At 49.4% G+C, this 15,648-nt stretch overlaps 1 protein-coding gene across 1 annotated transcript in view; it reads right to left on the bottom strand.

The window, feature by feature from the left end:
- The window catches only part of TRPC3 (transient receptor potential cation channel subfamily C member 3), a 618,646-nt gene extending 603,598 nt beyond the window's left edge, over window positions 1-15,048 (bottom strand). The window contains exon 1 of the mRNA XM_085641565.1: window positions 14,634-15,048. Coding sequence (XP_085497691.1) covers window positions 14,634-14,869 — 236 coding nt within the window. The 5' untranslated portion in view covers window positions 14,870-15,048. The remainder of the gene's footprint in view (window positions 1-14,633) is intronic.
- Window positions 15,049-15,648: the final 600 nt, after the last annotated feature.

The raw sequence follows: 15,648 nt of genomic DNA, 5'->3' as shown, positions 1-15,648 counted from the left end.
TATTGCTCATTATGTTATTATTTTAAAGTTTATATTATTATTATTTCGGAGCTCTCGACCTCATCTGACCCATGCAGGAGTATCTCAGGTACTGCACATTTTTGTTTTCTCATGAGACTGGGGTGCTTTGGAGTTATATAAACATTCTTGACAGGTGTTTTTTGTCAAGCGCCCCCCACCCCGCCAAAACGTGAATCCTCTGATAGCTTAAAAACCCGGTGTTTGTGGGTATTTCGGTTGCTCTGTCGCTAGGGTTGCTGGAGTAAAGCTGCTTTACGTGAGGGCAGTGGTGAGGTAGGTTATGTACATTAACAGGCAGGCTTCCAAAGATGTCTCCCTGTTTCAAGGTCTGGGGTGGAGCCTGCTGACGTCAGACACAAGAAGGAAACACACATGGGCCCCTCCCCCCCCAATGTCCTTGCAGGTGCACTGGTTGGCAGGTGTACAGGGCATGTTTGGTGCCAGAGGTGAGGACAGCAGACTGTATTGAATAGCACAACGTGTCAGCCTGGGGAGGGGGCGGGGGAAGGTCAGTCCGATTCCCCCCAGGGCAGGAGAGAGAGCCTTCTGGAAGAGGAGGCCATAACATTTCATTACACTGTTGTGGAAGTCTAACCGCTTCGGAACATAACATTTGCAGAGCAAATTATTGCGCTTGTGAACAGCACAAAGCTGCAGGCTCACCAGGACGGGACTATACAAGCAGCACTGCACTGCACTTTGGGTAGAGGCAAGCAGGACTGCGACAGATGCTGGGAAGACTTGTCAAGAACCGTGCGGGCCTCTGGGCAGTGTCTCGCCCGAGACCCGGCGAGTCTTGGGCAGGGTCGCCCAGGACCGGGCCGGACCGCGGGCTAGCTCGCCCAGGACTGGGCTGGACTCGTGGCCGGGCACATCACATGGGACTGGACAGGACTGGGCCGGCCAACCAGGGCCCAGAATCTAGCATAAGGGGAGCCTCTGCAGATGCCTTATGCTGGATTCTGGGCCCTGGTTGGACTTGTGCCAGGTGAAACTGGACTTTAGTTGGACCCAGGGCACTCCCTCCTCCCTTTTTTCTGGGGGGTGGTTTTGTAGCACAGGGGCAGTTTCTGGGGTGGTATATCGGGTTGCGCATCATTTCTTTGGCTGAACAGAGGTGCTGGAGAAAGACATCCATGCGCGGATTAGAGGTGCTCTGCAGTTCAGCTGACATAAATATTCAACCAAAAGTAAAGTCTTTCGCTTCAGGGCAGGTTCCCTATTCAAACTGAATGTTTTCTGATAATGTTTGTCAAATGTCTGTCTCAAAAAACACGCTGCACTTCAGAAATTTGCATTTAACTAATTTGAAAACAAACGGAAGTAATTATCCTTTATTTGCCGGAGACTGTGCGATGTTCAGAGAATTTGTGCTGAAGAAATGTAGAAAAAAACGGCGAAGATTTGTTAGTGTTTAGTGGAAATTGTGTATAACTGCAGTGGGGGTTAAGTTATAAACGAGTATCTAGTTGCGGATTCAGTTTTGGGTTCATATCAGGCCACCAGTAATCGATTTGGTGCGAGAAAACTCAGCACGGTTCTGGCCTCGATAATAATGTGATTTTTTTGTAGTGCTTGCTACTGCAGTATTGTTTTTAGCGCTCTAAATAAGGGGTGCTAGTATCACAAATGTAAAGCGTCAGCAGTGAAAACATCTGCACGAAACGGAGTAATAGTCAAATATTTTGTTACAAGAGGCTCTATTTTTAAAAAAGAAATGAAAGGGATTACTCTGTGTGTGTGTGCTTGTGTTCAATAGCTAGAGTCTCAGAACAAGTAAACATCAAACTAGTGCGGCACAAATGTATCAAAAAAATCAGTTGAAATAAATGTCACCAGTATGGACGCGGATTGTTATTTACCAAGCAGACGTGTAACCGGACGCTCTAGGCTTTTTCTGCCGTCCCACTTAGACGGGCTCGCCTGCCAAAAGGTTTCTTGTCTTTATGGGGCCATGTGTTTGGCCCCATAAAGATAAGAAACCTTTTGCGACGAACGCAAAGCAGGCGAGGCCGTCCAAATGAGACGGCTCAGAAAGCCGAGCAAAGACGTCACGGACACCTCTTTTCCAATGGCTGGCCACCGTTTAGCATGAACGGTGACGCCGGCCAATGGAAAAGAGGGGCGGGGCTTAATGCCCCTTACAGAAAATACCACATCTCATTAAATCTCGCCAGCGAGACTGCGCATGCGCGCAGCCTATGCCAGGCGAGACCTAAAAATGGCCCTTCCAGCCTCCCAGGGAAACGCCCAATGCCCGGTATCGCCAGTGCCGTGCCTCCACTGTCAAGGATTATGCAGATGTCATCTGTAGTGGCGATGACTCCTGTTTTTGTACTGTGGTTGTGCCTGAATCCAACCTCCTGGTGTCGAGGTGCTGGTGGTTGTTGAGGTATTGGTTGATTAGTATTTTAAGACCTTTGCCAGGTATGGAAGGAGAGAGGTTGGTCTGTAATTGGGAAAGCATGGCTGGATTGGTGGATGGCTTCTTGAACAGGTGCATGACAGTGGCATGTTTCCAGGTGTCAGGTAATGTGGCTGAGTCAGTGGAGGCTTTGAGGACCGCTGTTAGTGCTTCGCTGATCGGTAGAAGTCCTTTGGTGTCGGCGTGGAGGTGGTAAGGGTCTGATGGGACCCCAAGTGAATGGTATTCACTGTAACATTTAAATTCTCTCTTTTAAAAGTATGCTCATAAATGACTGCCAACCTGCTATTGACAGACCGGTCACCCCAAAAATGTAGAGACTAAACAAGATTATGCAGTTCCTTGTAGAAGTGGAGAGGATGGAGTGCCTAAGAAGGCATTTCCGGATGGGGATAAGCTCCAATAGGAGCAAGAGCCCTCACACACCTGAGTGGCTGTCATACCATTGGACTAGCTCCTCGGCTGGAGCTGCAATGCCCGACGGGCACCCACAAGTGGGGTCTTTGCCAAAGATCATTTTATAAAACAGCCTGTTGATGAAGTGAGGGTGTGTGGGCTATTAGTGTAAAAAAAGTATAGTTTGAGCCTTTATCGGAAATGAGGGGTGAGGTGCTCTGTGTTATTTGGAGTCCTTCCTCCCCATTTGACACCTATCCCAGCTGGTACACAACATTAAAAGTCATTATGCTAGCAGAACATTTGCCTGCTTTTCCCTGGGACAGATAAAGCGTTCATCTTGGCAAGAGTCACATACCTCCTTGACATCCCTTCACCGCTCATCCTCCAAGAGGGCCAACACCAAAGTTAGAGGCCATGCCTTAGGTGCTCTGGGTGGGAGCTTTTATAGCTTTGCATTCTGGCGCTGCTAATAGTGAAAGAACAAATTGTTACAGAACTGCTGCACAGGGACTTCTTAAGGATTTGGGGGGCCCTGGGCCAAACATATTTTGAGTGCCCTTGTTCGGAACAGCCTTGAATTTATGATCCAGTTTCAACTCTCTCAATCCCTCTTCGGCCAGTTTACTGTAAGTGCCCAGACACTGGTCCAAATACTAAATGTGGTCACATCTAAATATTCAGGGATAGTGACGTGTGTTTTCAATATTGTAACACAACAGCAGCTCACTAATATTACTGCAAATAATCTCTGTGACACTTTCCCATTTCTCATATGTGAGGTTCTGTTTTGATCTAAAATAAACTTTTTTTATGGATGTTGCATGACACAAACACATTTGTCTGAAAAATGTCTGTAAAAGACTCTCACACATTACCCACATTAAAAATAAATTAAAGGAAAACACTATTGAAAACAATCTGTTTAAGAATTATTCAAGGTCACCAGGGCAAGCCTCTCTCAGAGGGCCCCGTGAAAGGCTGGGGCCCTGAGCCTAGCCCATTTTGCCCCTGCCTTACAACTTCTCTGCGGCAGTGTACAGTGGGCTCTAAAAATGACAAGACTTTGATATACTTGAAAGATGACGTGTGTAAAAGTAGTAAAGTTAGCCCAACAGTAGATTAGGTTCAATGATGTTCGCATTACTATTTGATATGTTGCACGTGAACGCTCGTCATTGCATGAACCATAAAGAAATATGCAAGAACATTTGCGTTAATTTGTAACACACATAATTGACCGTGAAACAGACAGTCAGGATTTAAAGAGCTCTCACAACATTAACCAATAAAAGTTTTCTAAAAAGGCTCAGCAATAAAATTCCAAGGAACAGAGACAGAATTGGAAAGCGCATCCACCTTTGTTTACTTAAAACGTGGGGGCAACCAAGGGGTAAATACTGAGTGTCTTTGGATAGGAACTTAAGTATCTCACCATCAAGTCTCTCTCTGAGTCAGGGGAGTAGTTTCCATTGCTGCAGCAGGCATAGTGACACCAGGGCTCATGGGCTGAAGGTGCCAGTAATCTCTAAATACCGTAGTGCTAACAGCGTAGTTTTCAGTGGCACAACAGGGTCAGATTGCAAAGGCGGGGAGAGGATGTGGTCCGCCGGCTAGATTACTGACTTTGGTGCTGGAAACCAAGGTTCGAGCCTTGGAGTCGCGTCCACATCCTGTGATTCTGGGCAAATCACTTAATCTCCCCGTGCCTGAATGTGTCCTTGTGTAACGTAACCGGTGCTCATGTAAAGCGCTCCAATACCTGCGGGTTGAGTTTGCGCTATATAAATCTGCATAAAAAAAAAAAGTGGGCACTCGAGCAATGGGCCGGTATCTGAGTTGCAGCTGTGGGCCGCTTTTTTGACCAGCGTGGTGGTCGATTTGGATTGTGTCTGTGCTGTTCAGATGCCGCCAGTGGGAGCCCGAGCGGACTATTCAGAGGCAGATGGGCAGTGCTTTATTTGAGCCGGCACGTCAACACCGGGGCTTGTAACAGTCTGCCACATGGTGGCGCTGTCTGTTTAATTTAAAGATGAGCACAATTGTTAATAATTCAATATACATTAAAAATTAGGATTGGCTGACGCCCAATTCATTCTTACAGCCTTAAGGGCCTGAAATCGATTGAATTGTCACACTTGTAGGAGTGTGATGAATAGTAATTGCCTCGATACTGCCACTGGCAGCGCTGGGAGGTCAATGTGTGGTGCAAATTGCAGTGGTCTCCTGACGAGGGCCCTGGCATGTCTTTTTTTATGAATTAAGCCCTGCAGATGGGCCTCTGTTACTTACCTTTTACCAACGGGGAGGAGATGTCTTTCCCAGTCTCTTGCTTTGCCGGCCCATTAATGAATGCAGATTGGGCAGGGGATTGTGAACTCATCTATGCACAATTACTCCTGGCCAGATTGGCATTTTTTATCTCAGTGAAGTTAAGAAAACATACCCTTTAGAAAAAAAATGCCTTCCTTCTTTTCATTGTACTTAAAACACTGCAACAGTGTTTTGTTAAAAGGCACAATCCGCAAATGATCTCTCTGATCTATGATACCCTTTCTCCGTCACACCCTAGCTGTCTTAAACCACGTAACGAAGCTCTCATGTTTCCCAGTTCCATGCATGAGTAGCGCAGCAGTCTTTTCGTTGTATTCTGGGATTCGTAGTCCTATTGATTATATCATAAAAGTATAACTACAAGTCCCAGGATGCAAATGAAAAGGGTGTACTAGCTTCGGTACTTGAGAACGGGCCTGTGAACTTTGTGTACGAAATGCCATAATTAAAATTAAAAAAACATTCTTTTATAGGCTTTTCTTCTCGCTCGTAGCACCCCGCCCCAGCTAAACCTCGACCAAGCAGCATCCGTTCACTAGACACCGAGACGCGATGTTGTGAGTGTCTAAGAGCCCCGAGCCCATGGGGTGAAGGGCGCCAGTGGAGAGCTGAGTGGCTGTGCACTGTGACTAGCTGAGAAAGTGACCGTTTCCTGAAGAGTAGAGCCTGTCCACCTGAGGCCAGTCTTACACCGGCAGCTCCTCCGCCTGGGCCTCGTAAACTACACCCCTCTCCATCGCTGTAGAAAAGTAAAAGGGGTTTATTACAAGCCTCTTGCGCTGCTAATACGTCACGTTTTCCCATGTTAAAAGTGATGCACCGACGGCGCAAGGGGCTTGTAAATAAGTCCCAAAGTGAGGGGGCAGCCGCCAGCCTTCTCAGAAAGAAGTAACTGCAGCTCTACTCCTACTACACTGCTCTCCTCGTGCGCTGCCTGCAGGGCAGTTTCTACCATTAGGCAAGACTAGGTGGCCGCCTAGGTGCGGCAAAAGGAAGTTGGGACATTTCCCCTTGTGTGCGCTACTTATGACGACCCTGTTTCTTGGTTCTGGCCTGCCCCCAGAGAGAATGGACCAATGATCTCACGAGGGGCAGGCCTGTCATCATATTTTTTTACATTTTTGAATCCCTGCATTTGCCTTGGCGCGGGCGCACAGTAGACCCGGAGTGCTGTCGTCTGGAGCTCGAGAGAGGCGGAGTCAGCAACGTCAAGGCAAGGTCTGGTTGGCCTACCCTGAAGCCTGCTTCTGTTGCGCGTGGGAGTCCCTAGGTGCCCAGCAGGTGTATTAAGGTAAGATCAGTGCTTGAAGTGTTCACTTTTCCTGCTCTGCTACTGTCAGCTGCCACCCCGTCTCTTTCTTCCTCTTATTCCCTTCCTTTCTGTCTCTCGCGCAGCTCCTGACACATGCTGAAAACCATGCTTCATCCTGTTCCCACCCTACTTGCTTCTCAAAAGGGGCCATTTCAGGGACTACAGCCTCTAGCTGTCAGCAGGAGCCCAGGAGGAAGGCACCAATGACTGGCAAGCACAGTTTAGTGCGCCAGGCTCCGCAGGCGAGCGACGCGCCCAGGCAAGTGCTTGGGTTAAAACCGGGCCAAAAGCGGGCCCTTCTGCGGCTGGACAAGGCTGGGCCCCCCTCTTGGCCCCTTGCTTCTCCCTCAACACTCACAATAGGGAAGCGCTAGTTACCGACACCTAAGCCGCAAGGTAAGCCCAGTTCTTCAATATCGAACTATCCAATAAATACTATGGGTGCCATTGACAAAGAAATACCCTCAGTTGAACAGAGTCTAGGTTCCTTTAACCTCACTGCCGGGACATCGGAAGTTCCCTCCACATTACCGCCCTTTCCTCCACAGGCCCCGGAGACATCTCTGGTCGTGCGGTTAATGTAGCTAACGGGTGTGCTCACCACACTTCAGATGCAGTTCATTACATTTCTCTCTCCGAATCTTTCACAGAGCCGCCTCTTAAACGCATAAAACACCCGATCCCAGCTTCAATAAACGTCTCTTACCCTCTTGTTTCCTCTACTTTCCTTCATTGGTTCCCCTGTGAAATGGATCCAAAGATGGAAGAAACACTTTTGTTGGAAATATCCTCTTTTTCTTACATTTTTCTGTTCCAAAGTGCAGCCTAGGGGCCAAGAGAAAAATAGGTGCAAAATATAAAAAATAAATAACAAAATAAAGCATTACAAAGTGGTCGCAAAGTGGCCAGATTGGTTTTATTCTCACCCAAACACATTAGTGCCACTTTACAGAGTTTGCCAGAGAAGTGCTACTTTCTTTTTCTCCTCATTCTTTGAACATCATTGTTTTTTCGGGATGTGGAAGAGCACCATTCCTGGAGGTTCTGAAATACCTGGTTGATGACTGGTGTGGAAAACTTTTAATGTGATCCTTATCAGCTCTTTTCCTTATTTTAGTTTATAAAATATGTACTGCTGCTCTTTGTTAAGGGATGTTGTCTTTTTAAACTATACTACTTATGTTTTGTAAGGTTTTAAGCAATGGACATTGAAACGGGTAAAAGGGAGGGGGTGGCATTTTTCAATTCTCGCCTAGAGCGGCAAAACACCTAGAAACGGCCCTAGCGCTGCACCGGCTCACCTTCGGTCAGAGAGGGCACTGCAGGTGGGCCCCGCGAAGACCACTCACCGCTCACTAGCAGTGCACACACCGGCTCCCCACCCCGAGAGGGGCTGGGATAAGTGCGCGCGCACGCCGCCTCGACACGTGATCCTGAACAGCCTGTTTCTCTCACTGAACTCACAAGTATTGTCGACCACGCGCACTCGAAATACTCATTTTTAGGCACTTCTATGTCATCACAGGCTCGACGCCTAAATAAGGCTCATGTGATAAAAATCATCCTTTTCTTGGCGTTTGGGAGAATTGAGGTGCCTGCTCACCTGCTAAAATTAGAACGCTCCGGATATCCGCGACTCTCCTGGGTGGAAAAAAAATAACCGCGCTTTAGGTGGCCTTTCTGGAAGGGGGCGTGTGTGTGTGTGTGTGTGGGGGGGGGGGGGGGGGGGGGTTAATGAGGCCATAGTACCCCACCCTAAATGGGAATAATTTGCTTCTAAAACGAACAGAATTGAATGCGCTACTTTCGCGATCCCATATTAACAGGTAACAAACCCGTGCCCGATATCCTCGCCGCATACTGACAGAGAGAGAGATTATAGCAGCGCCCCCTTCCCGGTCTGCCACATGCACAGCGCACCCGTACAATCATTGGGACTACCGCACGGCCCCCCTCAGTTTATTTTATTTGTGCATTTTTATATAGCACGGGAATTGCCCGAAGTCGTAATGGAAGTTATATCCCAATAAAATAAAAATAATTTAGACAAAGAAAAAAAACTGACATAGGTTACAAAATGAGAGAGTGAGCGGATCACAGCACCGCCAGGGAAAGTACTACGCAACATCACCGTGGGGAAAAAAAGAGGTAAAAGGTGTAAGCTCGGCAGTGGGCAAGAAACATGACAACCCGCTGGCCTTCGGGAAGACCCCGGTGATCCCAGAGAAAGTTAGGGTCCTTGGAAGTTAAGGCAAGGGGTGTGAAGATAGCTAAGCAGTATGCATGCGGCAGGTTGGGCTGGAGTAATGGAGCCACGTGTCAGGAGGCCGAGGAAAGGACACCTCGAGGGCAAGAGAGCAGGGGAGCGGGTGATAAAACTGCCAGATGTCTGGCCGGGATCCCTATGTGCCGTGTGGAAGGAAGAGGTGTGCGGGCCAACACATTCACAGCGAGAGCCGAGCCAGGGTAGGAGCCGAGCTCTCAATATTTTTGGCACGTAGAACATCAATAAACATCATGTTGAATATGATATGGTTTATTAAAAATGCAAAAAAAGCATATTTCTTTAACGAGAAATTGTTCACCTTAGTTCATCTGATTGCATCTCTGCATTGAGAGAATTTATTAAAAGTGGTGGTTTTTAAACAGAAAGAGAAACATTCCCGCACCCACCTTGATAACAATAGCATGAGTGAACTAGAGGCACACCGGTTGTCGTGTGCACCCTATATGTGACCTAGATATTTATTAGGCACATTATATCATTTATTAAATCAAACACAACAGAGGTTGTTGCACAGCGCACACCCTGAACTCGCCTACGCTGAGGTGCTCTGATATGTGATAATGACCCCAAAAAAGGCTCACTGAAATGAAGTGTTTGCCTACATCCTATATTTTGCTCAAGCAGGGAATCCAGGACTGATCCCGGATTTTTGAGTGTCACAGTGTGCGATTCAGCCTCCAGCTATCTCTTTCTGACATCAAAGGTTAATGCTTTGTCCTTAATTCTTGGAAGAGGAGATTAGTGTGCGAGGGAGAGAAACTACGTTTTATTTTGTAAAGTTTCACAAAGCGGTAACCTTGCCCGCGGACACATGAGCTCTTCACTACAGCACATACTACTTTGCACGTGTTCTATGACTAGGGGAGATTTGCCAGAGGTGGAGCGGAGGTCGGGCTTGGGACATTTCCCCCTTACATGTTTGACATTTGTAGCCACTAACCCACCCGGCCTCCTGTGGAAGCCCGACTCGTTTTGGGTTCAAGGTTCCATGAGGACCTCCAACAGTGGCAAGCATCTGGTTCGAGCCTGGCTCAAGTTTCTGTGACCCCCTCACCTCTAGCGGGAGGAGTCTATGACGAAGTTGATCTATAGTGAATGAGGCAGTCAGGGCTTTACGTGGGCCGGGTCCTGCAGGTGCTCAGCACCGGCCGTTCTAAAAAGCATGTGCTAAGACGGGTCCGTATCGGGCTCTCCATTTCTGCCCTCGCCCCCAGGGTGAAAATAAAGTCTTAACTCTGCAGCAGTGCCAGCCTTCCCTGCCTTTGGTGCAACGTCACAGAGACGCGTTATGGTTCCTTCACAGCCTCATCCTCTCGGAACTGAAGCATGGCAATATTATAAACAGCGACGCCACCGCTGTTGCTTATTTATCCTATGCAACTAACAGCCATTGACAAAGCTAATAGTCCTGCCTTGTTGTAGGTATATGTTACCTGCTGTATTATATATCTGAATGCAATGGCAGAAACAGCAACATACCACTCGGGCGGCACACTATGCCAAGCACAGGTTTTTAGCTTAGGTGTTTTTAAGCCAGCCCTTAATTACATAGGCCATGCCCCTTTGAGAGACCCTTCCCCCCCCCCCCCCCCCCACCCCCCAGGTTTTCCATCCCATTTGAAGCCCTGGGGGCAGTCTTTGGAAGAGAAAAGTTACTTGTCATCTACCCTTTGGGCACCGGATACTGGCAGTGCCCTAATTCCCCAGGCTGACACTTGCTCCCTGCACCGCATACCGACAGGGATCATTATGGCGGCAACTCTGCCTACCTCATGCACTCCTCACCGGATATGAAGCTGTAAGAGTGTGTCTTACTGTCCCCTGAATCAAACACTGACAATACGCATTCTAGTGCTCACGTCACCACATACTGACAGAGAGCACCATAGTGCACTATCACCAGATATACTGATAGACAGCCTCGCAGTGCACCATCAAAAGATGGTGACAGGGAACCTCATAGTGCACTATCACTAGATATACTGATAGACAGCCTCGCAGTGCACCATCAAAAGATGGTGACAGGGAACCTCATAGTGCACTATCACTAGATATACTGATAGACAGCCTCGCAGTGCACCATCAAAAGATGATGACAGGGAACCTCATAGTGCACTATCACTAGATATACCGACAGAGTATCTCTTAGTGGACCATCACCACATACGGACAGGGGCCTCGTAGTGTGCCATCAACACATACTGACAGGGAGTCTCACAGTGCACCATCACCACATTCTGACAGGGAGCCTCACAGTGCACCATCACCAGATACTGACAGGGAGTCTCACAGTGCACCATCACCACATACTGACAGGGGCCTCGCAGTGTGCCATCACCACATACTGACAGGGAGCCTCAAAGTGCACCATCACCACATATTGTCAGGGGCCTCGTAGTGTGCCATCACCACATACTGACAGGGAGCCTCACAGTGCACCATCACCACATTCTGACAGGGAGCCTCACAGTGCACCATCACCACATACTGACAGGGAGCCTCACAGTGCGCCATCACCACATACAGGACATCGTAGTGTGCCAGCACCAGATACTGACAGGGAGCCTCGTAGTGTACCATCACCAGATACTGACAGGGAGTCTCACAGTGCACCATCACCACATACTGACAGGGAGCCTCACAGTGCACCATCACCAAATACGGACAGGGAGTCTCACAGTGCACCATCATCACATACTGACAGTGGCCTCGTAGTGTGCCATCACCACATGCTGACAGGGAGCCTCACAGTGCACCATCACCACATACTGACAGGGACCTCATAGTGTGCCATCACCAGATACTGACAGGGAGCCTCGTAGTGTGCCATAACCACATACTGACAGGGAGCCTCACAGTGCACCATCACCAGATACTGACAGGAGGCCTCACAGTGCACCATCACCAGATACAGACAGGGAGCCTCGTGGTGCACTCCAGCACCACATCACCAGATACTGACAGGGGGCCTCACAGTGCACCATCACCACATACTGACAGGGAGCCTCACAGTGCACCATCACCACATACTGACAGGGGCCTCGTAGTGTGCCATCACCACATACTGACAGGGAGCCGCACAGTGCACCATCACCAGATACTGACAGGGGGTCTCACAGTGCACCATCACCACATACTGACAGGGGCCTTGTAGTGTGCCATCACCAGATACTGACAGGGAGCCTCATGGCGCACCATCACCAGATACTGACAGAGCTTCATAGTGCACCACCACCAGATACTGACAGGGAACCTCTTAGTGCACTTGACTGCCAGGTCACCAGATACTGAAAGAGGGCAACGTAGCGCCCCTTATCAAATCACTGACAGAGAATATTTTAATGTACTGTCACCATATACTGATAAGGGGCACTCGAGAGCCACATCTCCAGCCACTGAAAGAGGGTATCATTGTGCCCCCTTAGTAAATCACAGACAGGGAGCATTCTGGTCCACCAGATCCTGACAACAACCACCATAGTGCACCATCACTAGGTACTGAAAGAGGCCATCATTGTGATCTGTCATCAAATCCCCGACAAACAGCATTCTAGTGCACCATCACCTGATACTAAGAAGGGACAACCAGGTGCTCCGCCGCCTGATAGTGACAGAGAGCATGGTAGTGCACCATCACCAGATTCTGACCAACAGAATGCTTCTGGTAACAGAATACTAGTGCCCTATCACCAGATATAGAAAGACACAATGGTAGTCTCCCACTCCAAATACAGATCAACAGAATACTAGTGTCCCACCACCAGATATAGATGAAAAAAATACTAGTGCCCCAGCACCAGATACCGATCAACAGAATCCTTGTTGTGACAGAATACTAGTGCCCCATAACCAGATACAGAAAGACACAATGCTAGTGCCTCATCACTAGATACAGACCAACAGAATGTAGTGTCCCATCACCAGATGCAGACCAACTAAATGCTAGTGCCCTGCCGCTAGATACAGACTAACAGAATGCTAGTGTCCCACCACCAGATACAGACCAACAGAAAGCTTGTGGTGACGGAATACTAGTGTCCCAAAACCAGATACAGTAAGACACAATACTAGTGTTTCACCACCATATACAGATCAACAGAATGTTGGTGGCCCACCACCAGATACAGACCAACAAAATGCTAGTACCCTGCCACCAGATACAGACCAACAGGATGCTAGTGCACCATCACCAGATACAGACCAACAGAATGCTGGTGCTGCACCACTAAATACAGACCAACAGAATGCTGGTGCCTCACACCAGATACAGACCAACAGAAACCTTGTGGTGACAGAATACTAGTGCCCCAACACCAGATACAGTAAGACACAGTGCTAGTGCATCATTACCAGATACAGACCAATAGAATGCTGATGCCCCTCCACCAGATACAGACCGACAAAATGCTAGTGCCCTGCTGCCAGATACAGGCCAACAGGATGCTAGTGCCCCAATAACCAGATACTGACCAACAGAATGCTAGTGCCACACTCCAGATGCAGATCAACAGAATGCTGGTGTCCCACCACCAGATACAGACAAACATAATGCTAGTGCCGCACCACTAGATACAGACCAACAGAATGCTAGTGCCCCACCACCAGACACAGACCAACAGAAAGCTTGTGGTGACAGAATACTAGTGCCCCAACACCAGATACAGTAAGACACAGTGCTAGTGCAACATTACCAGATAAAGATCAACAGAATGCTGGTGCCCCACCACCAGATACAGACCAACAAAATGCTAGTGCCCTGCCGCCAGATACAGACCAACAGGATGCTAGTGCCCCAATAACCAGATACAGACCCACAGAATGCTAGTGCCACACTCCAGATGCAGATCAACAGAATGCTGGTGTCCCACCACCAGATACAGACGAACATAATGCTAGTGCCGCACCACTAGATACTGACCAACAGAATGCTAGTGCCCCACTCCAGATATAGATCAACAGAATGCTGGTGCCCCACTCCAGATATAGATCAACAGAATGCTGGTGCCCCACTCCAGATATAGATCAACAGAATGCAAGTGCCCCGTGACCAGATACGGACAAACAGAATGCTAGTACCCCACCACCAGATACAGACCAACAGAATCCTTGTCTTGATAGAATGCTAGTGTCCCACCACCAGATATAGACCAACAGAATGCGAGTGCCCTGCCGCCAGATACAGACATAAGAATGCTAGTGTCCCACCACCAGATATAGGCCAACAGAATGCAAGTGCCCCGTGACCAGATACAGACAAACAGAATGCTAGTACCCCACCACCAGATACAGACCAACAGAATCCTTGTCTTGATAGAATACTAGTGCCCCACCACCAGATACAGACCAACAGAATGCGAGTGCCATGCCGCCAGATACAGACATAAGAATGCTAGTGTCCCACCACCAGATACAGACCAACACAATTCTAGTGCCCCACTAGGAGACACAGGCCGACAGAACTCTAGTGCACCTTCACCAGATACAGACCGACAGACCGACCGACCGTCATCAGATACTGACAGCATCCTCGCAGGGATCATGCTTGGGCTTCATAAAGAGTTAACGACAGGGGGCATTTTAGTACCATAACACCAGACACTGCGAGACACACGTCCAGTGCCTATCAGCAGATACTGAAAGAGCATTCTAGTTCCTCATCAGATACTGACGGGGGTACCCCAAGTCCTCTCGCTGTCTATCCCACGCCCTTGCCACCGAGTATACCCATGTGCCCCCTCTCTCGGACGCGTCAGAGTTCTGCTCAGTGCCTCCTCCTTACCTGTCCCCATCCTATCCCACATCCAGACACTCAAGGGTATCCCCAGACCAGAGTGCACCCTTCACCCCAGGGTACTCACAGCGGGTAGAGGCTGCAGGGCTCCCCGTGGATCATCACCCCGTCTCTGGCCGACGCCGGCGGAGTCCGCTGTCCCCCGTTCCTGGCCGCCCAGCTCCCGCTGTCGGGCTCGCCGGCTCTGAGCGCCGCCAGGGCGGGCTCACGGCCCCTGCTCCGACCGCTGCCCTTGGTGGACATGTTGCTCCGGGGTCGCGGCGACGGGAGGCTTCCCGCTGACCCTCGGGCGCTGTGGGTCATCCGGCCCGGGTCGGGCGGCCGGGCATGAGTCCAGGGAGGGGTCTCCTGCAGCACTTGAGGTACCAGGTCTGGCAGCCTCCTGCCCGGTACGCACTGGAGCTCTGACAGACAGTGTCCGGGAGGAGCTGCGGAAGGAGGAGGCAGAGCAGAAAGTGTACCTCAGCCCCTGTCATACACCCTCCTGCCTGCATACACCCCCCTCGCCTCCCCCCCAGCCTCTCAGCAGCATCACTCATTACTCAGCCGGAGAGGCGAGCAGCGTGCAGTCAGGCACCGGCAGCTTCCATCCTTCATGCTCGCGGGGACAGAAGGGCACGGGAAACCGACCCAGGGGTTGCCACCCCTGCTAGCCCCCGGCAGCCACCGACTTGAACCACAGTGCCTGCCAGAGGCCCCCCGCGGCTCCACCCCGTAGTGTTGACTGAGAGTCAGAAACTTTTGACAAATGCTCTTCTTGGAGGTTAGGCTAAGAATGTCCTCATCAGAATTTCTCTGTCTCGCTCGACTTTCAGAGATGTTCTTAAAGGGGCCAACCAGAGGTTGCAGTCACAGACATGTCTCACAAATATCACATCTTCGCAAATAAAGCCCTATATTGCCAGTGCTAGATTTGGTAAAGACAGCTGACTTACTTATAACTAAGCCCCTGTCCCCTCTAATGTGCCCTCCAGTGACCTTGAAATGTTACGTGCATTGGAAGCTGATGCGAACGCGTCTGCCATAACGAAGCCAGCATTTTTCACAGTTTTCATCGTTCTCTGTGAAACACTTTTCTTCCA

This window comes from Triturus cristatus, chromosome 2_2 (genome assembly GCF_964204655.1).
Source record: "Triturus cristatus chromosome 2_2, aTriCri1.1, whole genome shotgun sequence".
Lineage (NCBI taxonomy): Eukaryota > Metazoa > Chordata > Amphibia > Caudata > Salamandridae > Triturus > Triturus cristatus.
Note: the sequence above shows the minus strand (reverse complement) of the source record. Positions and strands in the feature narration are given on the sequence as shown.